This window comes from Mustela nigripes, chromosome 13, assembly GCF_022355385.1.
Source record: "Mustela nigripes isolate SB6536 chromosome 13, MUSNIG.SB6536, whole genome shotgun sequence".
Classification (NCBI taxonomy): domain Eukaryota; kingdom Metazoa; phylum Chordata; class Mammalia; order Carnivora; family Mustelidae; genus Mustela; species Mustela nigripes.
In genome coordinates this window covers 130216233-130234092 of record NC_081569.1, presented here as the reverse complement: position 1 = coordinate 130234092, position 17860 = coordinate 130216233, and the positions used below count along the sequence as shown (strand labels likewise).

The 17860-nt window shown below is 43.9% G+C and overlaps 2 protein-coding genes across 4 annotated transcripts in view; one reads left to right on the top strand and one right to left on the bottom strand.

Moving 5' to 3' along the window:
• Window positions 1-12387, bottom strand: part of ACYP1 (acylphosphatase 1) — a 17354-nt gene extending 4967 nt beyond the window's left edge. Inside the window, exons 1-2 of one of the 2 annotated variants that reach the window (XM_059373726.1) lie at window positions 12117-12387; window positions 5708-5805 (exon numbers count right to left, since the gene is read on the bottom strand). In XM_059373726.1, the coding sequence (XP_059229709.1) occupies window positions 5708-5805; window positions 12117-12279 (261 nt within the window). In that variant the 5' untranslated portion in view covers window positions 12280-12387. Of the gene's footprint in view, window positions 1-5707; window positions 5806-6227; window positions 6329-12116 lie in introns of those variants that run through there. The other variant, XM_059373727.1, reaches the window with a different exon arrangement.
• A 148-nt stretch (window positions 12388-12535) lies between these two features.
• ZC2HC1C (zinc finger C2HC-type containing 1C) overlaps window positions 12536-17860 on the top strand; it is an 11740-nt gene continuing 6415 nt past the window's right edge. Inside the window, exons 1-3 of one of the 2 annotated variants that reach the window (XM_059373717.1) lie at window positions 12536-12653; window positions 13318-13423; window positions 13518-14862. In XM_059373717.1, the coding sequence (XP_059229700.1) occupies window positions 13537-14862 (1326 nt within the window). In that variant the 5' untranslated portion in view covers window positions 12536-12653; window positions 13318-13423; window positions 13518-13536. The remainder of the gene's footprint in view (window positions 12654-13317; window positions 13424-13517; window positions 14863-17860) is intronic. The other variant, XM_059373718.1, reaches the window with a different exon arrangement.

Sequence of the window (17860 nt, the reverse complement as noted above, 5' to 3'; positions counted from 1 at the left end):
AGAGAGAAATCACAAGTAGATGGAGAGGCAGGCAGAGAGAGAGAGAGGGAAGCAGGCCCCCTGCTGAGCAGAGAGCCCGATGCGGGACTCAATCCCAGGACCCTGAGATCATGACCTGAGCCGAAGGCAGCGGCTTAACCCACTGAGCCACCCGGGCGCCCCAGTAATAGTCTTTTTAACAAGTGATCCTGGGACAGCTGGATCTCCATATACAAAAGAATAAAATCCACCTACCTCATACAATATAAAAAATTGACTCTAACTGGATTAAAACATCTAAAGCTAAGAGCTTAAGTGATAGAATCCTTAGAAGAAACTTTCAAAAGAAAACATAGGCATAAACCATGTTTTTTTTTTTTTTTTTAAAGATTTTATTTATTTATTTGACAGAGAGAGATCACAAGTAGGCAGAGAGGTAGGCAGAGAGAGAGGAGGAAGCAGGCTCCCTGCTGAGCAGAGAGCCCGATGCGGGACTCTATCCCAGGACCCTGAGATCATGACCTGGGCCGAAGGCAGCAGCTTAACCCACTGAGCCACCCAGGGTTTATCCAAACCTTGGATTAGGCAAAGGTTTCTTAGATACAACACTAAAGCACAAGCAACAAAAGAATTAATAAATTAGACTTCATCAATATTAAAACCTTTTGTGCTTCAAAGTTTTCATCAAGAAAATAAAAAGAAAACCTGCATAAGAAATATATGCAAGTCGGGGCACCTGAGTGGCTCAGTGGGTTAAAGCCTCTGCCTTCAGCTCAGGTCATGATCTCAGGGTCCTGGGATCGAGCCCCCCATCGGGCTCTCTGCTCAGCAGGGAGCCTGCTTCCTTTCCTCTCTCTGCCTGCCTCTCTGCCTACTTGTGATCTCTCTCTGTCAAATAAATAAATAAAAATCTTTATTAAAAAAAAAAAGAAATATATGCAAGTCATTTAAGTAATACGGGACTAGTATCCTGAATATATAAAAATTTTTACCATTCAATAATAAGAAGATATAACTCATAGCAAATGATTTAAACAGACATTTCTTCAAAAAAGATATATTTTATTTTCTTTCATGTGCCAATAAGCACATGAAAAGATATTTAGCATCATTAACTATTAAAAGGCAAACAAAATCACATACACCAGGTATATTACATACACCAGAATATTATTCAGCCTTGAAAAACAAGGAAAATCAGATACATGCTAGTGAAATAAACCAGTCACAAAAGGACAAATACTGTAGGATTTCACTTATATGAGGTACCTAGAGTAGTCAAAGTCATAGAAACAGAAAGTAGAATTGTTATTACCAGGAGCTAGGGAGGGGAAGGGGGAATTAGGAATTATTGCTTAAGGGATACAGAGTTTTGGTTTTGCAAGATGAAGGAGTTCTGTGGATGGATGGTAGTGATGGTTGCACAATGATGTGAATGTACTTAACGTCACTGAACTGTACACTTAAAAATGGCTAAAATGATACATTTTGCATTATATATATTTTACCACAATTTAAGAAAGTGTTTTGCACAGTTTCCAGATATAGGAGATTTCCTAGTGTCTTTCTGTTAATGATTTGTAGTTTAGTTCCGTTGTGGACGGAGAACATGCTTTGTATGACTTCAATCTTCTAAAATTCATTAATACCTTAAAATGAAATAAAACAACAAAAACCAGAGTGATATAACACTTCATACTCACTAGAATAATAGTGGCTCTAATAAAGATAAACAATAACAGTTGTTGACAAAGACCTGGAGAAATTGAAATTCCCATACATTATTAGTGGAGATATAAATGAAAGGAAAATAGAAAATATAGGGTGCCTGGGTGGCTCAGTCCATAAGTGGCTGCCTTCAGCTCAGGTCGTGATCCCTGGCTCCTGGGATCGAGGCCCACATCAGGCTCCCTGCTTGGCGAGAAGCTATTTTTCCCTTTCCCGCTCCCCCTGCTTGTGTCCCTCTCTCACTTTGTGTCTCTGTCTGTCAAATAAATAAATAAAATCTTAAAAAAAAAAAAAGAAAACATACAAAATAAATGAAAATAGTTTGACAGTTCCTCAAAAAGTTATATATAAACTTTTACCACGTGACCCAACAATCTACTCTTAGGTATATACACCCAGGGGAATTGAAAAGAATGTTTACATAAAAACAAATACATAAGTGTTCACATAATAGCCTAAAAGCGGAAGCACCCTAGATGTCCATGAGTTGGTGAATGGATATATAAACTCTGGTATATCTATACAGTGAAGTATTATGCAGCCATAAAAAGGAATGAAGTACAGTAGTCTCTATCCATCCATGGTTTAATTTTCCCTGGTTTTGGTTACCCTCAGTCAACTGCAGTTCAGAAGATGATCATCCTTCTGAAGTGTCATTAGAAGGACAAAAGTAGCCTAATGCTACCTCACAGTGGCCACATCATTCACCTCAATTCATATACAGACATTTTATCAGCTCACATTATCACAAGAAGGGTGAGTATAGTACAATAAGATATTTTGAGAGAAAGACCACAGTTACATAGCTTTTATTATATTGTAATTTTTCTATTTTATTAGTTATTGCTGTTAATCGCTTATGGTACCTAATTTACAAATTAAAATTTATCATCCATAGGTCTATATAGGAAAAAACATAGTATATATGCGGTTTGGTACTAACCAGTTTTGGGCACCACCGTGGGTCTTAGAATATATTACCTGCAGTTAAGGGGAACTACTCTACTGACACATGCTATGATATGGACCAACCTGGAAAACATTACATTAAGTGAAAGAAGCCAAACACAAAAGACCACAAATGTGTGGTCTTCGTAAATGATTGTAAATTGTAATTTAAATTGTAATTGTAAATGATTCCATTTACATTAAATGTCCAGAATAGGCAAATCCATAGAGACAGAAATGAAGTTAGTGATTGCCAGGGGCTGGGAGGGATGGGATTTCTTTTTGCTCTGGAATTAATGCACAATTTTGTGAACAGACTAAACACCATTAAAATTATACACTTTTATTTAAAAGGGTGAATTTTATGGGATGTCAATTATATGGCAACTTTTTAAAAAGTTCCTTTGAGGGTTGCCTGGGTAGCTCAGTGGGTTAAGCCGCTGCCTTCGGCTCAGGTCATGATCTCAGGGTCCTGGGATCGGGTCCCGCATCGGGCTCTCTGCTCAGCAGGGAGCCTGCTTCCCTCTCTCTCTCTCTGCCTGCCTCTCCATCTACTTGTGATTTCTCTCTGTCAAATAAATACATTAAAAAAAAAAAAAGTTCCTTTGAGTTCTATCATCATTTATTCCAGGAATGAGTGATTAATGGGACTGAATTCAGAGGCGAGATGATATCAACATACAGACTGTCATAAAAGAAAACGACTGTTAAAATGAACATATGGTTAAATGACTGTAAGTAGTAAGGAATACGTTATAAGTCTAATTAAGAAGAAAAAGAGATGACATTTTATTTTTTTTTAAGATTTTCCTAATTTAGTTGACACAAAGAGAGACAGAGAGAGAGCACAAGCAGGGGGAGCAGCAGACAGAGGGAGAGGGAGAAGCAGGCTCCCCACTGATCAGACTGATCAGAGAGCCTGATGGGCTGGAGATGGGGGGGCTCATTCCCAGAACCCTGGAATCATGACCTGAGCTGAAGGCAGATGCTCAACCAACTGAGCCACCCAGGCACCCAGAGATGGCATTTTCCTGTAGTTTTCCAAATCAGTATTTGTTGTCTGCATTATTTGATTGTCTCTCTGAACTGTGGGGTAGGGGGACAATAGACAAAGATGAGCTATACTATTGGCTGGTCCTTTTCCCTCAACAACTTTAATTTTCTTTGAAGCTGTCACCCCCATTCACTAAGTTACAGGAATTTACCCTGCATAATTGGTACCAAAGCTAACTCCAACATAGCTCTTGCTACAACTTTTCAGCAATTTCCTTTCAATAAGCACTTCATGTATGGTACAGGAGGAAATGATTTGCAAGTGATTGAAAAAAAGAGGTAATGACATGTTACATCCATATTTCAAAGATTTCAGGATTGAATTTTATGTACCACAGTACCAGGAATGCGATACTTGGAAGTTCCGCAGTCTTAACTCATTATCTTTGGCCATACATTGGGAAGGCAACAGCCTGATATCCCCTTAACAGAGACAGAAGGAAAACTGAGATTACAACTCCATGGGCATGTTGTGGGAAGATTAGTGACATTAAGGCAGAGGTACAGGCTGTCAACAGTTTGTTCATCCTCACAATTACACCATGTTACTCTAATAGGAACACTAGACTCCATGTTCAGTGTTACCATTACTTAGCCTAGAAGAGATCAAGTATTTTCATTAGAAAAGCTTTTGCTTGAAAAGTTAACTTTTCTTTCAGAGCCATAATGAACAGAAAGGAATCAAGTGGGGGAATGGGCAAGAAGAAATGAAAGAGGTCTGAAGAAAATGCAGCAGCTACAGAGGAAGCAAATACATGAATTTAATAAATATCATGAATTCATCCAAATGGTATCTGATTGGGGCACCTGGGTAGCTCAGTCAGTTAAGCATCTGCCTTCAGCTTAGGTCATGGTCCCAGGGTCCTGGGTTCGAGCCCTATGTGAGGCTCTCTGCTCAGCAGGGAGTCTGCTTCTCCTTCGCCCTCTGCCCCCCACTCTCCCACTCATGCTCTCTCTCAAGTAAATAAATAAAATCTTTAAATGCCATCTGATCATCACAAGCTGGTGCAGCCACTCTGGAAAATAGCATGGAGGTTCCTCAAAAAGTTGAAAATGGAGCTACTCTACGACCCAGCAATCGCACTACTGGGTATTTACCCTAAAAATACAAATGTAGTGATCCAAAGGGGCACGTGCACCCAAATGTTTATAGAAGCAATGTCCACAATAGCCAAACTATGGAAAGAACCTAGATGTCTCTCAACAGGTGAATGGATAAAGATGATGTGGTATATATATACAATGGAATACTATACAGCCATTGGGAAAAAACCAAAATCCTGCCATTTGCAATGACATGGATAGAACTAGAGGGTATTATGCTAAGAGGAATAAGTCAATCAGAGAAAGACAATTATCATATGACTCACATGTGGAATTTAAGAAACAAAATAGATAAGTATAGGGGAAGCAAGTGAAAAATAAAACAACATGAAATCAGAGAAGGAGACAAACTATCAGAGATTCTTAATCATAGGAAACAAACTGAGGGTTGCTGCGGGGTCACAGGGGAGGGACAGGATGGCTAGGTTATGGACACTAGGGAGGGTATGTGCTATGGTGAGTGCTGTGAATTGTGTAAGACCGATGATTCACAGACTTGTACCCCTGAAGCAAATAATACATTATATGTTAATTTAAAAAATGCCATCTGATCAGTGTTCGTTTTCCTACAAGAATTGTGATCTGGGTGATGAGGCCACAACAGGGAGAACTGGGGAAGCCTTCAACTCCCCTTGGGAACAGAAAAGCTCATTAATATGTGTCTAGGTACTCTGGTACCACTGTCCGAAAAGAATGATAATAACAGCTCCTGATTCTGCCATTTATTTTGTCTTTCATCCACTCCAAAGCGTTTTCATTCCCATTGCTCTACAAACCACCATGCAGCTACTCAAAGAGCCAGCTTCTCCCAGTGCACACTCATTCATCAGGAACATGGTCTGTTGTTCCCCTACACGTAACCCTGGTATGTCCCCAAAGCCTCTAGGCCACATACCTGAGTGTACTTGCGGAAAAACACCCCTTGGACCTTCCCAAAAATTTCATAATCCACTGATATCAGGGTGTCCCCCTCTGCCATGTTCAAGCCCACACCTGTCAGAGACCAGAAAAGCAGAAAAGTAAAGGCCTCGTTATCCGATTCCAGGACCCCAAATCCCGAGGAAGAAAGGACCAGACCCACACTTCTCCATCCGTAAACCCTGCAACCTCTCCCTGACACGATGGTTCTCCATCGCCAGAGCACACTAGCGGGTACGTGCAAGCGCGGGGGTGCGAAGTAACAGTAAGAAGACTCCTGGGCCAAGGAGCCTGGGGTCGCAGGTGCCCGGAGGCCCCCTATAGGGTAATGACCTGCTTATCCAATTGCCTCCCTACGCCCATCCCCCATCGGGCTTCCTCTTCATCTCTTTCTCTTCCCAGGGACCCAGCTTCCATAGGCCACCACAATCCCCTTCTACTAACATTTTAGGGGTATCAAACTACGGACGCGCTACGGGGCCCTATCCCACGCTCACCCTCCTCGTCCTCCTCTCGGGCGCCGGGGACTACTCCCGCGACCGAGTCGCCAACGGTTCCCACCGCCCGGTAACCTCGGCGCCCGGAAGCCTATACAGCGGCTCCCCCTTCGCTGCCTCTCATGCCCATCAACTCTGCTGACCAATCAGAAATGAAGCGCTCGGCCCAGAGCCCGCCCAGAAGGTGAGATTTCCAAACGCGGTTGTCTTGAGAGAAGCCGCCAGCCCCAAGCTGGGCATCTCTCTGTCCAGTCTCCGCTCTGATTCTACAGACCCAGGCCTCGCCCCATCTCTGTCACTAAGTATGTTTTTTCCTCACTTTTTTTTTTCGTGAGGAGAAAGGCGTCGATGAAGAAGGACTTGAAATAAATTCACTCAGTAAATATTAACTGAAAGCCTTCAGTATGCCAGGGGCAGTTCTAGGTAGTTGACCTACATCAGTGGACGAAAAGGGTCACTGGCCTGGAGGGACTTAAATTCAGGAGGTGGGAGACAGGCGATAAACATTAAATACAAAAATAAATAGGACACAGACAGGCATACCGTCTTACTGCATTTTACTGCACTTCACAGATACGTTTTTTGTTTTGTTCTTGTTGTTTGGTATGTTGTTGTTTTTTACAAATTTAAGTTTTATAAACCTGAATTAAGCCTAACAGCACCATTTTTTCCAAGAGCATTTGCTCACGGTGCGTCTCTGAATTGCACTGTGGTAATCCGCACAGTATTTCAAACTTTTTCATCATTATTATATTTGATATGGCCTAGGATCAGATTACAACTCACTGAAAGCTCAGATAATGGTTAGCATTTTTTTTTTTTTTTAGCTAAGTATCTTTTAAATTAAGGTAGGTACATTCATTAAAAAAGGTATGTACTTTTTTCAGACATACTACAAATGCATATGGGGAAACCAGTGCCAATAAAAGTTGTGTTTCTATTTTACTCACTTTATTGCAATATTCGCTTTATTGCAGTGACTGGGACAGAGTCCACAAAGTGTCTGAGGTATGCCTATACTGTTCTGCTCTGACTTTTTCTTTCTGTTCTCTTCAAATTTGGGGCCATTCCCCATTCTGGAATTAGTAGCAAGGAATTAAGTGAATAGGAAGCCCCAGAGGAGGTTATTCCTCCTTCTGTGTTTCTGGAAGCTGCCTTACTTAGAGAAAACTCTAAATAATGCTTATCTAAATCAATTGATTACAAGCACAAGCAAAGTAATCCTTGGCTCCAGAATCACAGCTGAATCAGTCAATCAAAGACAAATGACGAAAATGCATGAGTTTCTTTTGAGAAAATGAAATTGTCAAGGGAGTTGTGGATGATTGTTAAAAGTATAGACCTTGCAGGCATCAGTATCCAGCTACCCTTATGATTAAGAATGTATGAAGGAAAACTGTGGTATTTATTGTACTTCTTTGAATTGCCTGTATACATCACATCTCTTCATAACATAAGACTCCATATGTGAGGGGCACCTGGATGGCCAAGTCAGTCAAGCATCTGCCTTCGACTCAGGTCATAACGTCATGATCCCAGCATTCTGGGATCGAGCCCCTCATTGGGCTCCCTGCTCAGCGGGGAGCCTGCTTCTCCCTCTCCCACTTCCCCATACTTGTGTTTCTGCTCTCCCAATCTCTCTGTCATAAATAAAATCTTTTTAAAAAGATTCCATATGTGAACACTCTAGGTGGGCAGACTGCATGAGGTGAGATGGATTTACAATGGAAGCCAAAAAGATTAATCATTTCACTTGTTCCCTCACTGAAAAGTGAGGATCCAGATCCTGAAGAATCATATAACCTTAGCACTGGAGTGGGCTGGGGGTGGGGTGGGAAGCTGGATTGAATGTTGTTATGCTTGGCAATATTTGAAAATGACGGCTAAATAGAGTGCCTGGCTTATGTTATTTTTTTCTCTAAAATTCATTTTTTTAAAGATTTTATTTATTTATTTGACAGACAGAGACCCCAACTAGGCAGAGAGGCAGGCAGAGAGAGAGAGGAAGGGAAGCAGGCTCCCTGCTGATCAGAGAGCCCGATGCAGGGCCTGATCCCAGGACTTTGGGATCATGACCTGCACTGAAGGCAGAGGCTTTAACCCACTGAGCCACCCAGGCGCCCCTAAAATTCATTTTTTAAAAAGATTTCTTTCTTTCTTTTTTTTTTTTTTTTAATCTGAGAAAGCGAGACAGAGAGAGGGCAGGAGCAGGGGGTAGGGAGAGAGGGAAAGGGAAAGCAGACTACCCACTGAGCAGGGAGCCTGACGTGGGACTCAATCCCAGGACCCTGGGATCATGACCTGAGCCAAAGGCAGATGCTTAACTGATTGAGCCACTCAGGCGCCCTCTCTAAAATTCATTTTTATTTGTTATTTTTTGTTTCTTAAGAGAGGGAGGTGGGCAGAGGGAGAGGGAGAGAATCTTAAGCAGGCTCCATGCCCTGCACAGAGCCCAGTGCGGGGCCTGATCTCACAACCCTGAGATCCTGACTTGAGCTGAAATCAAGAGTCCCTTATCTTTAATTTTTAATGTTTTATTTATTTTAGAGAGAGAACACTGGCAAGAGGGGCAGAGGGAGAGAGAATCTCAAGCAGGCTCAATCTCATGACCCTGAGATTGCGACCTGAGCTGAAACTAAGAGTCAGACACCCACCCACCTGTACCACCCAGGTGCCCTGAAAATTCTTTCTGAAAAAACGAGTTTCTCGATAGAATTTTAAAAATAAAAAAACTATTGTTTACTACATATGGGACACTGTAGGCTATACAAAGATGAATGATACAATCTTTGTCCTCAAAGGCTGTTTTATTTAGTATGATACAAATGTGCATGCACATAATGACAATAAAATGCACAACATGGGGCGCCTGGGTGGCTCAGTGGTTAAAGCCTCTGCCTTCGGCTCAGGTCATGATCTCAGGGTCCTGGGATCGAGCCCCGCTTTGGGCTCTCTGCTCAGCGGGGAGTCTGCTTCTTCCTCTCTCTCTCTGCCTGCCTCTCTGCCTACTTGTGATCTCTGTCAAATAAATACATAAAATCTTAAAAAAAAAATACACAACATGTTAGTCAATTCCATGAACATCCATTAAGAGCTCATCATGACTCAACCCCGTCCTTCAACAAGAACAGAAAATACTTGAGAGCACAAAGGAGGAAAAAGTTTCACTCTGACTGAGAAGATTGGGAAAGTGTTCTTGGAGGAAGCAGGACATCATTCAGGTTACACAACCACAACCAGTAAGTGATGGGGCTGGAATCTATTTCCAGGCAGTCTGAGTACAGAACGCACTCCCATAAATGCTACGCTGTACCACCACTGGTAACACCACAGAGATAAAAAAGATAAATAAGAAAGAAAAGAAAAGAAGAGGAGAAAAAAGAAAAGAAGAGAGTGAGAGAGAGAAAGAAAGGAAGAAAGAAAGAAAGAAAGAAAGAAAGAAAGAAAGAAAGAAAGAAAGAGGAAGTGCAAGTAGTCAGGTGTGGCTAGACCAAGGGTTCTCCACCCTGGCTGCACACTTTTAAAAATACCAATGCCCAGGGGCACCTGGGTGGCTCAGTGGGTTAAAGCCTCTGCCTTCGGCTCAGGTCATGATCCCAGGGTCCTGGGATCGAGCCCCGCGTCGGGCTCTGCTCTCTGCTCGGCAGGGAGTCTGCTTCCTCCTCTCTCTCTCTCTCTCTGCCTGCCTCTCTGCCTACTTGTGATCTCTGTCTGTCAAATAAATAAATAAAATCTTTTAAAAAAAATACCAATGCCCAGATCTCACCCCCAGAAGTTGCTTTCCAGGGAGTTCTAAAGCTCAGCCAGGGTTGATATACACTGGGTTAGACTCTAGGGAGGGAGGCAGGGCTAGAAAGGCAGGCTGGACCTAATCTGGCAGATTGAAATACCACGTTAAATTATGTGTTTCAACTTGAAAGGTAGAAGTAAAGAAGGAGCCCCTGGGTGAAAGAATGATGGGTTCAGAGGTATTTAAGATAATTACTCTGGCAGCAGCATAAAAAATGAGCTCAGGGAGTAGATGTCGAAGGCAAGAATAGCAGTTAGGAGAGTGAGAAAAGCGAGGAAGAGCTCACCAAGGGCAGTAGCAATGCAAAGGACCAGTCATATATGAGACATTGCAAAGTACATTAAAGAGCGCCTGCTCACTAATTAGACAGAACGGGTGACAAAGAGGGGGACGAGTGCAAGATGACTGATGCTTTCAGCATGAAAGGGAACACCAGACAAGGGGCACTTGGGTGGTTCAGTTGGTTGGGCATCTGCCTTTGGCTTGGGTCATGATCCCAGGGTCCTGGGATCGAGCCCTAAGCCCCACATCAGGCTCCCTGCCCAGTGCGGAATCTGTTTCTCCCTCTGCCCATCCACCCACTTGTGCTCGCTCTCTCTCATATAAATAAATAAAAACTTTTGGGGGGAGATGATCATGAATTTGTCTTCTGTCATACTGAGTCTGAGGTTCCTGAGGAACATTCTGGTGAAGGTGCTAAATAAGCAGCCAGAAATTCGAGTCTGTAACTAGGGAGAGAGCCCAAGCTGAGTATCATTTAAACATAGGAGAGACCTGAAATTTCAGCTTTTGGTTGAAACTGTTAAGGAAGAGAATGTCTGGGACTGTATGTATATGAGAAATAAGAGGGCTTTGGCGAACACCTAAATTTGGTGGGCAGTTGAGAAAAAGACATAAATGCCCAAGACTTGGAAGACATGGAGCAAAAACATGAAAGAAGAAACCAAGAAGGCACGAGAGAGCAAGGGAGAAGAGAGTTCGACAGGAGTGGAAAATCAGTGATGGCAAATGAGTAGGCTAAAGAAATAGCAGCTTTTGTTTCTGGCCACTGGGAAGCCATCAACAGTCTGGCAGTTAAATAAAATGGAAGAGGTGGAAGCCAGACCACAATGGACGGGACACTGAGGAGCAGATGAGAGAATGGGGACCACAAATGCACAGCTGTCTATTAGGAAAGCTTGCGGAGAAGAGGAGAAATAAATGGGACCCTAAGATGAGAGGCAGCAGGTCACAGGAAATAAAATCCGTTTTGCAGGGGAAAGGCAAATATATTTTAAAACCAAAGAGAAGGAGTGTGCAGATAGATGCAGCTTGAAGTGAACAAGATGGAGGGATAAAGTGATGGAGTGAATTCCTAGGGGATATGGAAAGAGACTAATTCAACAGAACTCCTGGAAAGAGAGAGGCTCCTTTTCCTCAGACACAAGAGGGAAGGAATTCAAGATGGAGCGAGGCATTCTGGGAAATTCAGCCAGACTGGAGGGGAGCTGCAGGAGCTGATGACAGGCCCGCCAGATGCTGAGATAATTAGGACCTTGAGAGTGGTGGGTATATAGAGAAGGCAGTCGAGTCAGCTGGGAAAGAAAACAAGGAATAAAAGGACTGCCCTGTAGGGCCCACCAAGGAATTTCTCTGTAACATGTAAAACTGTAATAATGACATGTTGAAGCATTAACACTGACTACTGCTGTCCACTTTATTTCCCATGTGCATGAATCTTCTGGATAGTTACAGGAAAAAAAGTAAACCGCCTGTTCCAAAAAGCTTACACAAATGAATTAAAGCATGAAGACAAATAAGCTCTCTTCTAATGTTTACAATTTATAGAATATTATTTCGTGTTGAAACCAGTTTATACTGATTATTTTCAATCTAGTAGTTAACTTTATTATCATTACACTTGGCTGAGTCACTCTTGGGCCCCACGAAGAGACGGCCAGAGTTATCACGTGAGAGAAAAACATTATATCAAAATAATTAGATTGGCTACAAAAACTACTTCGGAAAGATACTGAGTAGCAAAACCCAGCCAAGTTGCTAAAATCTGACCGCAAGCTCCAAACTATTGGCTAGGAAAAAGCACGGAGGGACAGCCGTACCTGGGGCCCGTACCACGCAGCCGAGCGAGCTAAGAAAGGCTATCAGCAGGCCCACTCCCGCTAAGCGGGCGGACACCGGAATCCGGCGGCAGGATGACTCCGACGCACATCTAGGGGCTCCGACTTTTGCCAGAGAAGGGCACACCCCAGGGTCTGGGAGCATCGTTCTCAGAAAAATACAAGTTCTTTGATGAAGCCCCAGAAAGCCTCTCCCGCCCCCTCTCCCGTTCCCCAAGGGCAGGGCGGGACCGAGCTGCAGAGTTGGCGGGACACCGGGTCAAGTGACACTCAAAGTGACCACACCCCCCTCGCGGGCGCCTCAGGTCCGCGTGCGGCCTGCGCCTGCGCGCGCTTCACGGGCGGCGTTCGCAGCCGGAGAAGGGGCTGGGCGCGCACGCGCTCCGTCTCCAGGCAACGAGAAAAACAGAGGCCCTCAGAGAGCGCCTGCGCGGCGAGCGGTTGGCATGGGGTTGGTCTGGTCTGGGAAGCTAAGTGCTGGGGTTTTCCCTGAGCAGGAACGGTGCTCCAGAGCCTCAGGTACGCGGAAGGGGAGGGCAAACATGGGGTCAGCGCCTCGACCTCCCCAGGGTCCCATGGATAGAAGAGCGAGGGCTTGTTCTCAAAGCGGAGTCCCCAGTGGGGGCGCCCCCGGCTGACCCTTTAGGACGGTGCGTGACTTCAGCGTCCCGGATCTAAAAGCTGCGGCGGCCAGGCCAGGTGGCCTCCGCGTCTCAGCTTACAGACCCTTCGCAGTCCGCGTCGCCGGGACTTCTCAGCTGAGGGTTTGACATCAGGCACCTGCTGCAGGCCTTGGGCAGCCTCTGGGTTCTTTGGACTCAGGCACGCTTCCAGCAGGAGGGACGCTGGAGAGCTCTCTGTGCCAGGCCCTGACCTCTGGGCCGCAGTTTGCTCACCTGTGAAACAGTAGGGCTGGACTCAGACTCCTAAGGTCCCTAAATGCCAGTCTGAGCGGAACTTCAGTTTACTGGTGAAGAAACGAGACAGCAACGGAAAGTTGCTTGTCCTGTGTCACAGGCCTAAAACCTGATTTTCGATCCAGTAGCTCTTCCCAGTAAATCTTCCCCCCAACTAGGGAGTGCCCTGTGTATGGCAGGAGCATCACTGTGAATGGCAGAGGCTGGTACTGGAATAAAGCTAGGTGGCAGGAACACCCGTGTCACATTCGTTTCTCTATCCTCAGGACCTAATCAGCACCCACAGGAAATAATGAGCGTTCACCAAATGCTTATTGAAGGAAAGCTCTGGCAGACCCAGCACCTCTGTCTCTAAAAAGTTCAAGAGAATAGGTAGGTAGGACACATGGAGAAACACTTTTATTTTAGCAGCGGGGAGGAACCTCAGACAAATTCCTCACATATATCTGGCTTAAATCTCCCCTAGGCTTCAGTCCAGTCCCTGAATGGCTGGCCTCCAGTTGGCACCATCTCTGCCTGTGGGCGTTATGCTTCCATATAATAAGAGAGAAGCTCCAGGGCTCCTCTCCACGAAGCAAGAGCCCTGTGAAAAAGGTGACTCTTCTCAGCGGTCCTCCATTGGGCACCCGAGGAACAATTTCCAGCAGAAACTTTTGAGCAACAAAGAGTTGACACTGGATAATATCTACACTCACTCCAAATGGAACACCTGCACGAAAGTCCGGAACTGCTCCTATCCCCACTGTGTTGGAATCAGCCAGCAAGATTTAAGAAGCAATCCCCAGGGCCAAGCAAAGGGTTTATTTTACTCATCAAGCCCTCAGTCCTGGTATCCCCAAACACATAATCAGGAATTCATATCCTTCACAAAGAAGCGAGTTGGAGTAGACCGGGCATACCCACTGAAACCCGTGTTCCATAGGAAGTCTCATAGTACTGGGGAGGCTGGCATTGATGGGGACCAGAATGTTTCTCCAAGACCCCCTGAGCCAAGAGAGTTTCCATACAGCAGCTTTGGTTCAAGGAACTGGGTGCATTCATCTGTGGTTCGTGCTATTGCTGCCACACAGGAGGAGAGGGCCCTGGCAAACTCCAACAGAGCTGAATGGGTGCAGATCCAAAGACTAGAAGCTGCAGGGGAGAGCTTACAGGAGGAAATTCGAAGAAAAGAGACCCTCCTAAGGGAAAAGCTGAAGAAGACAGAGGAGGAACTCAGAAGAATCCAGAAAGAAAAGGAACAGGTTAAGGAAAATGAAAAAAGAGAGCTACAGAGAATGACACTCCCCAGGAGGAGAGTTAAAGGTAATAGCAACACGGCATACAGACCTGCCTTCTCCCCAGAATTCGGGTCTGAGGAGGTCTTCAGTAGAGCCAAGGGAGAGGATGAAATTTGGGGACGGTCTCAAGAAAATACTAGTCCATTTCAGCTCTCTGATTATGGAATACAGAAACTCAAAAGGGAAAGACTGGTGGCAAGCAATAACAAAATCCGAGACCTAGTCTCAGAGCCATCAAAAGAGTGTTCTCAGTCTTCAGAAGGGCCTGGCAGTGCTTGGCAGGGGTTCACCAGCAATCCGAGTTTGTCCAGGTCCCCAGACTCCTCGCTTCCCAGCTGTTCCACTGAAGAGCCCGAACTTGGCGAATGTAGCCACTGCGGACGCAAGTTTCTCTTGCTCAGGCTGGAGAGACACTCCAATGTCTGCAGCAGGATGCAGGGTTCCAAGAGGAAAGTGTTTGACTCTTCCAGGGCCCGGGCCAAGGGCACAGAACTAGAGCAGTACTTGAACTGGAAGGGATCGGCCTCAGTCAAGGTAACAAGGCAAGGGCCTTATGGATTTGACTTTGAGTGGGGATCATTGTAAAGGGATGTCATATCGGTTTTCTTTAGAAAAAATTCATGTGTCATAGAGGGAGAAAGTGAGAATTAACATTTATTGATTACTACTGTGTGCCAGTCACTGTGACAGGAGCTTTTCGTTAAGATCCTCACCAGAATCCTGTGAAGGTTTTGTTGTCTCCTATTTTATCAATTCAAAAGTCAAGTCTCAGAGAGTTTAACTTGCTTGAGATCACAAACAGCTTTAAATGGCAGAGTCGGGGCGCCTGGGTGGCTTAGTCATTAAGCATCTGGCTTTGGCTCAGGTCATGATCCTGGGGTCCTGGGATCAGGCTCCCTGCTCAGCAGGAAGTCTGCTTCTTCCTCTCCCACTCCCCTTGCTGTGTTCCCTTTCTCGCTGTGTCTCTCTCTGTCAAATAAATATATAAAATCTTTAAAAAATAATAATAAATGGCAGAGTCAGCACATATGGGGTGCCTGGGTGGCTCAGTCGGTGAAGTGTTAGTTAAGCATCAACTCTTCATTTTGGCTCAGGTCATGATCTTAGGGTCCTGGAATCAAGCCCCCCAAGCCCCACATTGGGCTCCCACATCTGGCCCCAGGCCCGCATCAGGCTCTGTGCTCAGTGGGGAGTTTGAGGGTTCTCTCTTTCCCTCTGCCCCTTCCCCGGGTTGTGCACACACACTCTCTCTAAAATAAGTAAATAAATCTTAAAAAAAAAAAAAAAACGATGGAGTCAGCATATAAATCTGGGTCAGAATGACTGCAAAATCTAGACTTAAAAAATATATGTTCGGGACGCCTGGGTGGCTCAGTTGGTTAAGCAGCTGCTTTCGGCTCAGGTCATGATCCCAGCCTCCTGGGATCGAGTCCCACATCGGGCTCCTTCCTCAACAGGGAGCCTGCTTCTCTCACTGTCTCTTCCTGCCATTCTGTCTGCATGTGCTCACGCTCTCTCTCTCAGAAATAAATAAGTAAAATATTAAAAATATATATATATATGTTCTATTGATTATGAAAGTTAATAAATGCTCAGAAAATTTAAAAGATTTGAAAAATATAAAGAGAAAAATGATGCAGCACTTCACGCTTGGGAGAGAGTTCCTTGTTCTTTGTAATGTACTCTGCCACCTCCCACAATTAGGATTTGTTACAACTCCTATAATGGTCTCTACTTTCTCAAGATTAGCTCAGTTCTGATATACTTCTTAGTAAATACATGAAACATAATTAAGTTTGCAATCCTTTTTCTCCCCATCCGGAGTCTAAACACCTTAAAGGTGAAGGAGTGTATTTTTGGTTAACATTCCCGCTGCAGAAAAACTAGGTTGTAAAAAGACTGTGAGACACTTGCCTGGTAAGTTTAGGGGTATTTCACAGGTGTATTTGGACAGTTAGATCTGTGTCTCATGAATAAATCTACCACTCTGTCGATGTTATGCCCCTTGGTCTGTAAATGAGTGTTTCTCAAGGTGGGGCATGCTGGCAACCATTTTTTATTTTAGTAGTTTTAGTGTGTATTAGAAAAATATAACAACATATGAAGCCTGTGGTTTCTAGGAATCATGTACGTAAAGAAAAACATTAAGTAATTTATGGTAAGGGGGATAAAGTGAAAGTGGTATGCAGATGACCAAAGTTTGGGAAAGCCTAGACCACGTGATCTCAAAGCCCCAACCAGCTGTAATTTTCTAACAAAATATGACAATATATTCTGTTTTTGGCTCTTTCCAACCCTCCTTGTGCTGCACTAGCACCTCTTACCTGCTAAGCACTTAACAGTTTATGGGCAGGCATACTTGCTGGGGCCTTTAAAAAACTCCAATTTTTGCAGCAGCTGTTAGGAGAAGTCAATTGCAGTTATTTCTTTCAGTATAGTTTGGAAGATTGCCACAAAAAGTCCCTCTGTGTTCAGAGATAATCTACCTGAAGTCCAGTTTCCAATAAGAATTCAACATTTTGCTCTTGCAGAGAATGATAGGAGCACCAGTTCCTGTTCTTTCCTGTTTTCTTTCTGGTCAACCTACTGGGGTCTTCTCTGTCCCACTAGGGGGGTGGTTTCTGGCAGTTGCCTGAAAAGAATCTTGTGTTTCTTAAATTCATAAATACGTAGCAGTGAAGCAAAACAATTGGATTTCTGAGATTAGACAGCCTAGCTTTGTGGAAACTAGTTTTGTGGCGGGGTGGGCATATGATGCCTCAAGGATACCGAAGCAGAAAGGATCTGGATTGAGATGCACTAACATTCCTTGGAATGTTCTTAGTCTTATTCTAGAGCTTTGTGCCTTTGGAAGCTGAATGTCTCCCTGTTATTCCTCTACTGTACTCACAAGAACAAATGACTTTCCTTGTATCTTTTAATTTTCACAGAACTTCCAGCAGACTTGTAGCTCTGGTCTCTCCACTGGACCTTAAGCATTGGAGCACAGGAATCACATCTTTGTGCTTTGTGAAAAATAAGTGTTAACTGAATTAAAATTTCAATATCATGAATATGATGAATTAATAGTTAATTTAATATGATGAACTATCATATATACTTGAGGAACTTTCCCCAATTCTTTTAAAAGCTCCTGGATACTATTTCTAACACACAGATTCTCTTGCCTTCTTGTCTGTTTCAGTAAGGCTCCCTCCTGAAGGATCCTTTTCCTTTGATAATATCTCTTCCTGTCATTCATCATTAATAATATCAGATCACCAAGCAGCCACTTGTCTCCTTTTTCGTCTTTTTAAAATTAATTTTATATTAATTTAAATATTTGAATACGTTTTAAAAATCATGTACTAAGTGATCTGTAAGGCAACAAGCAGGATCCTGCCTTACCCTTCTTCATCCTAATGGCCCCCAGTGGCAGCCTTCAGTTCCTGATAGATGATCCTTCTGGTATGCATTTCCATATTTCTCAATAATGTGCCTATTTTCTTGATTAATCGGTTTTGCACACTATCTGTTGACTTCCTCCTATGAA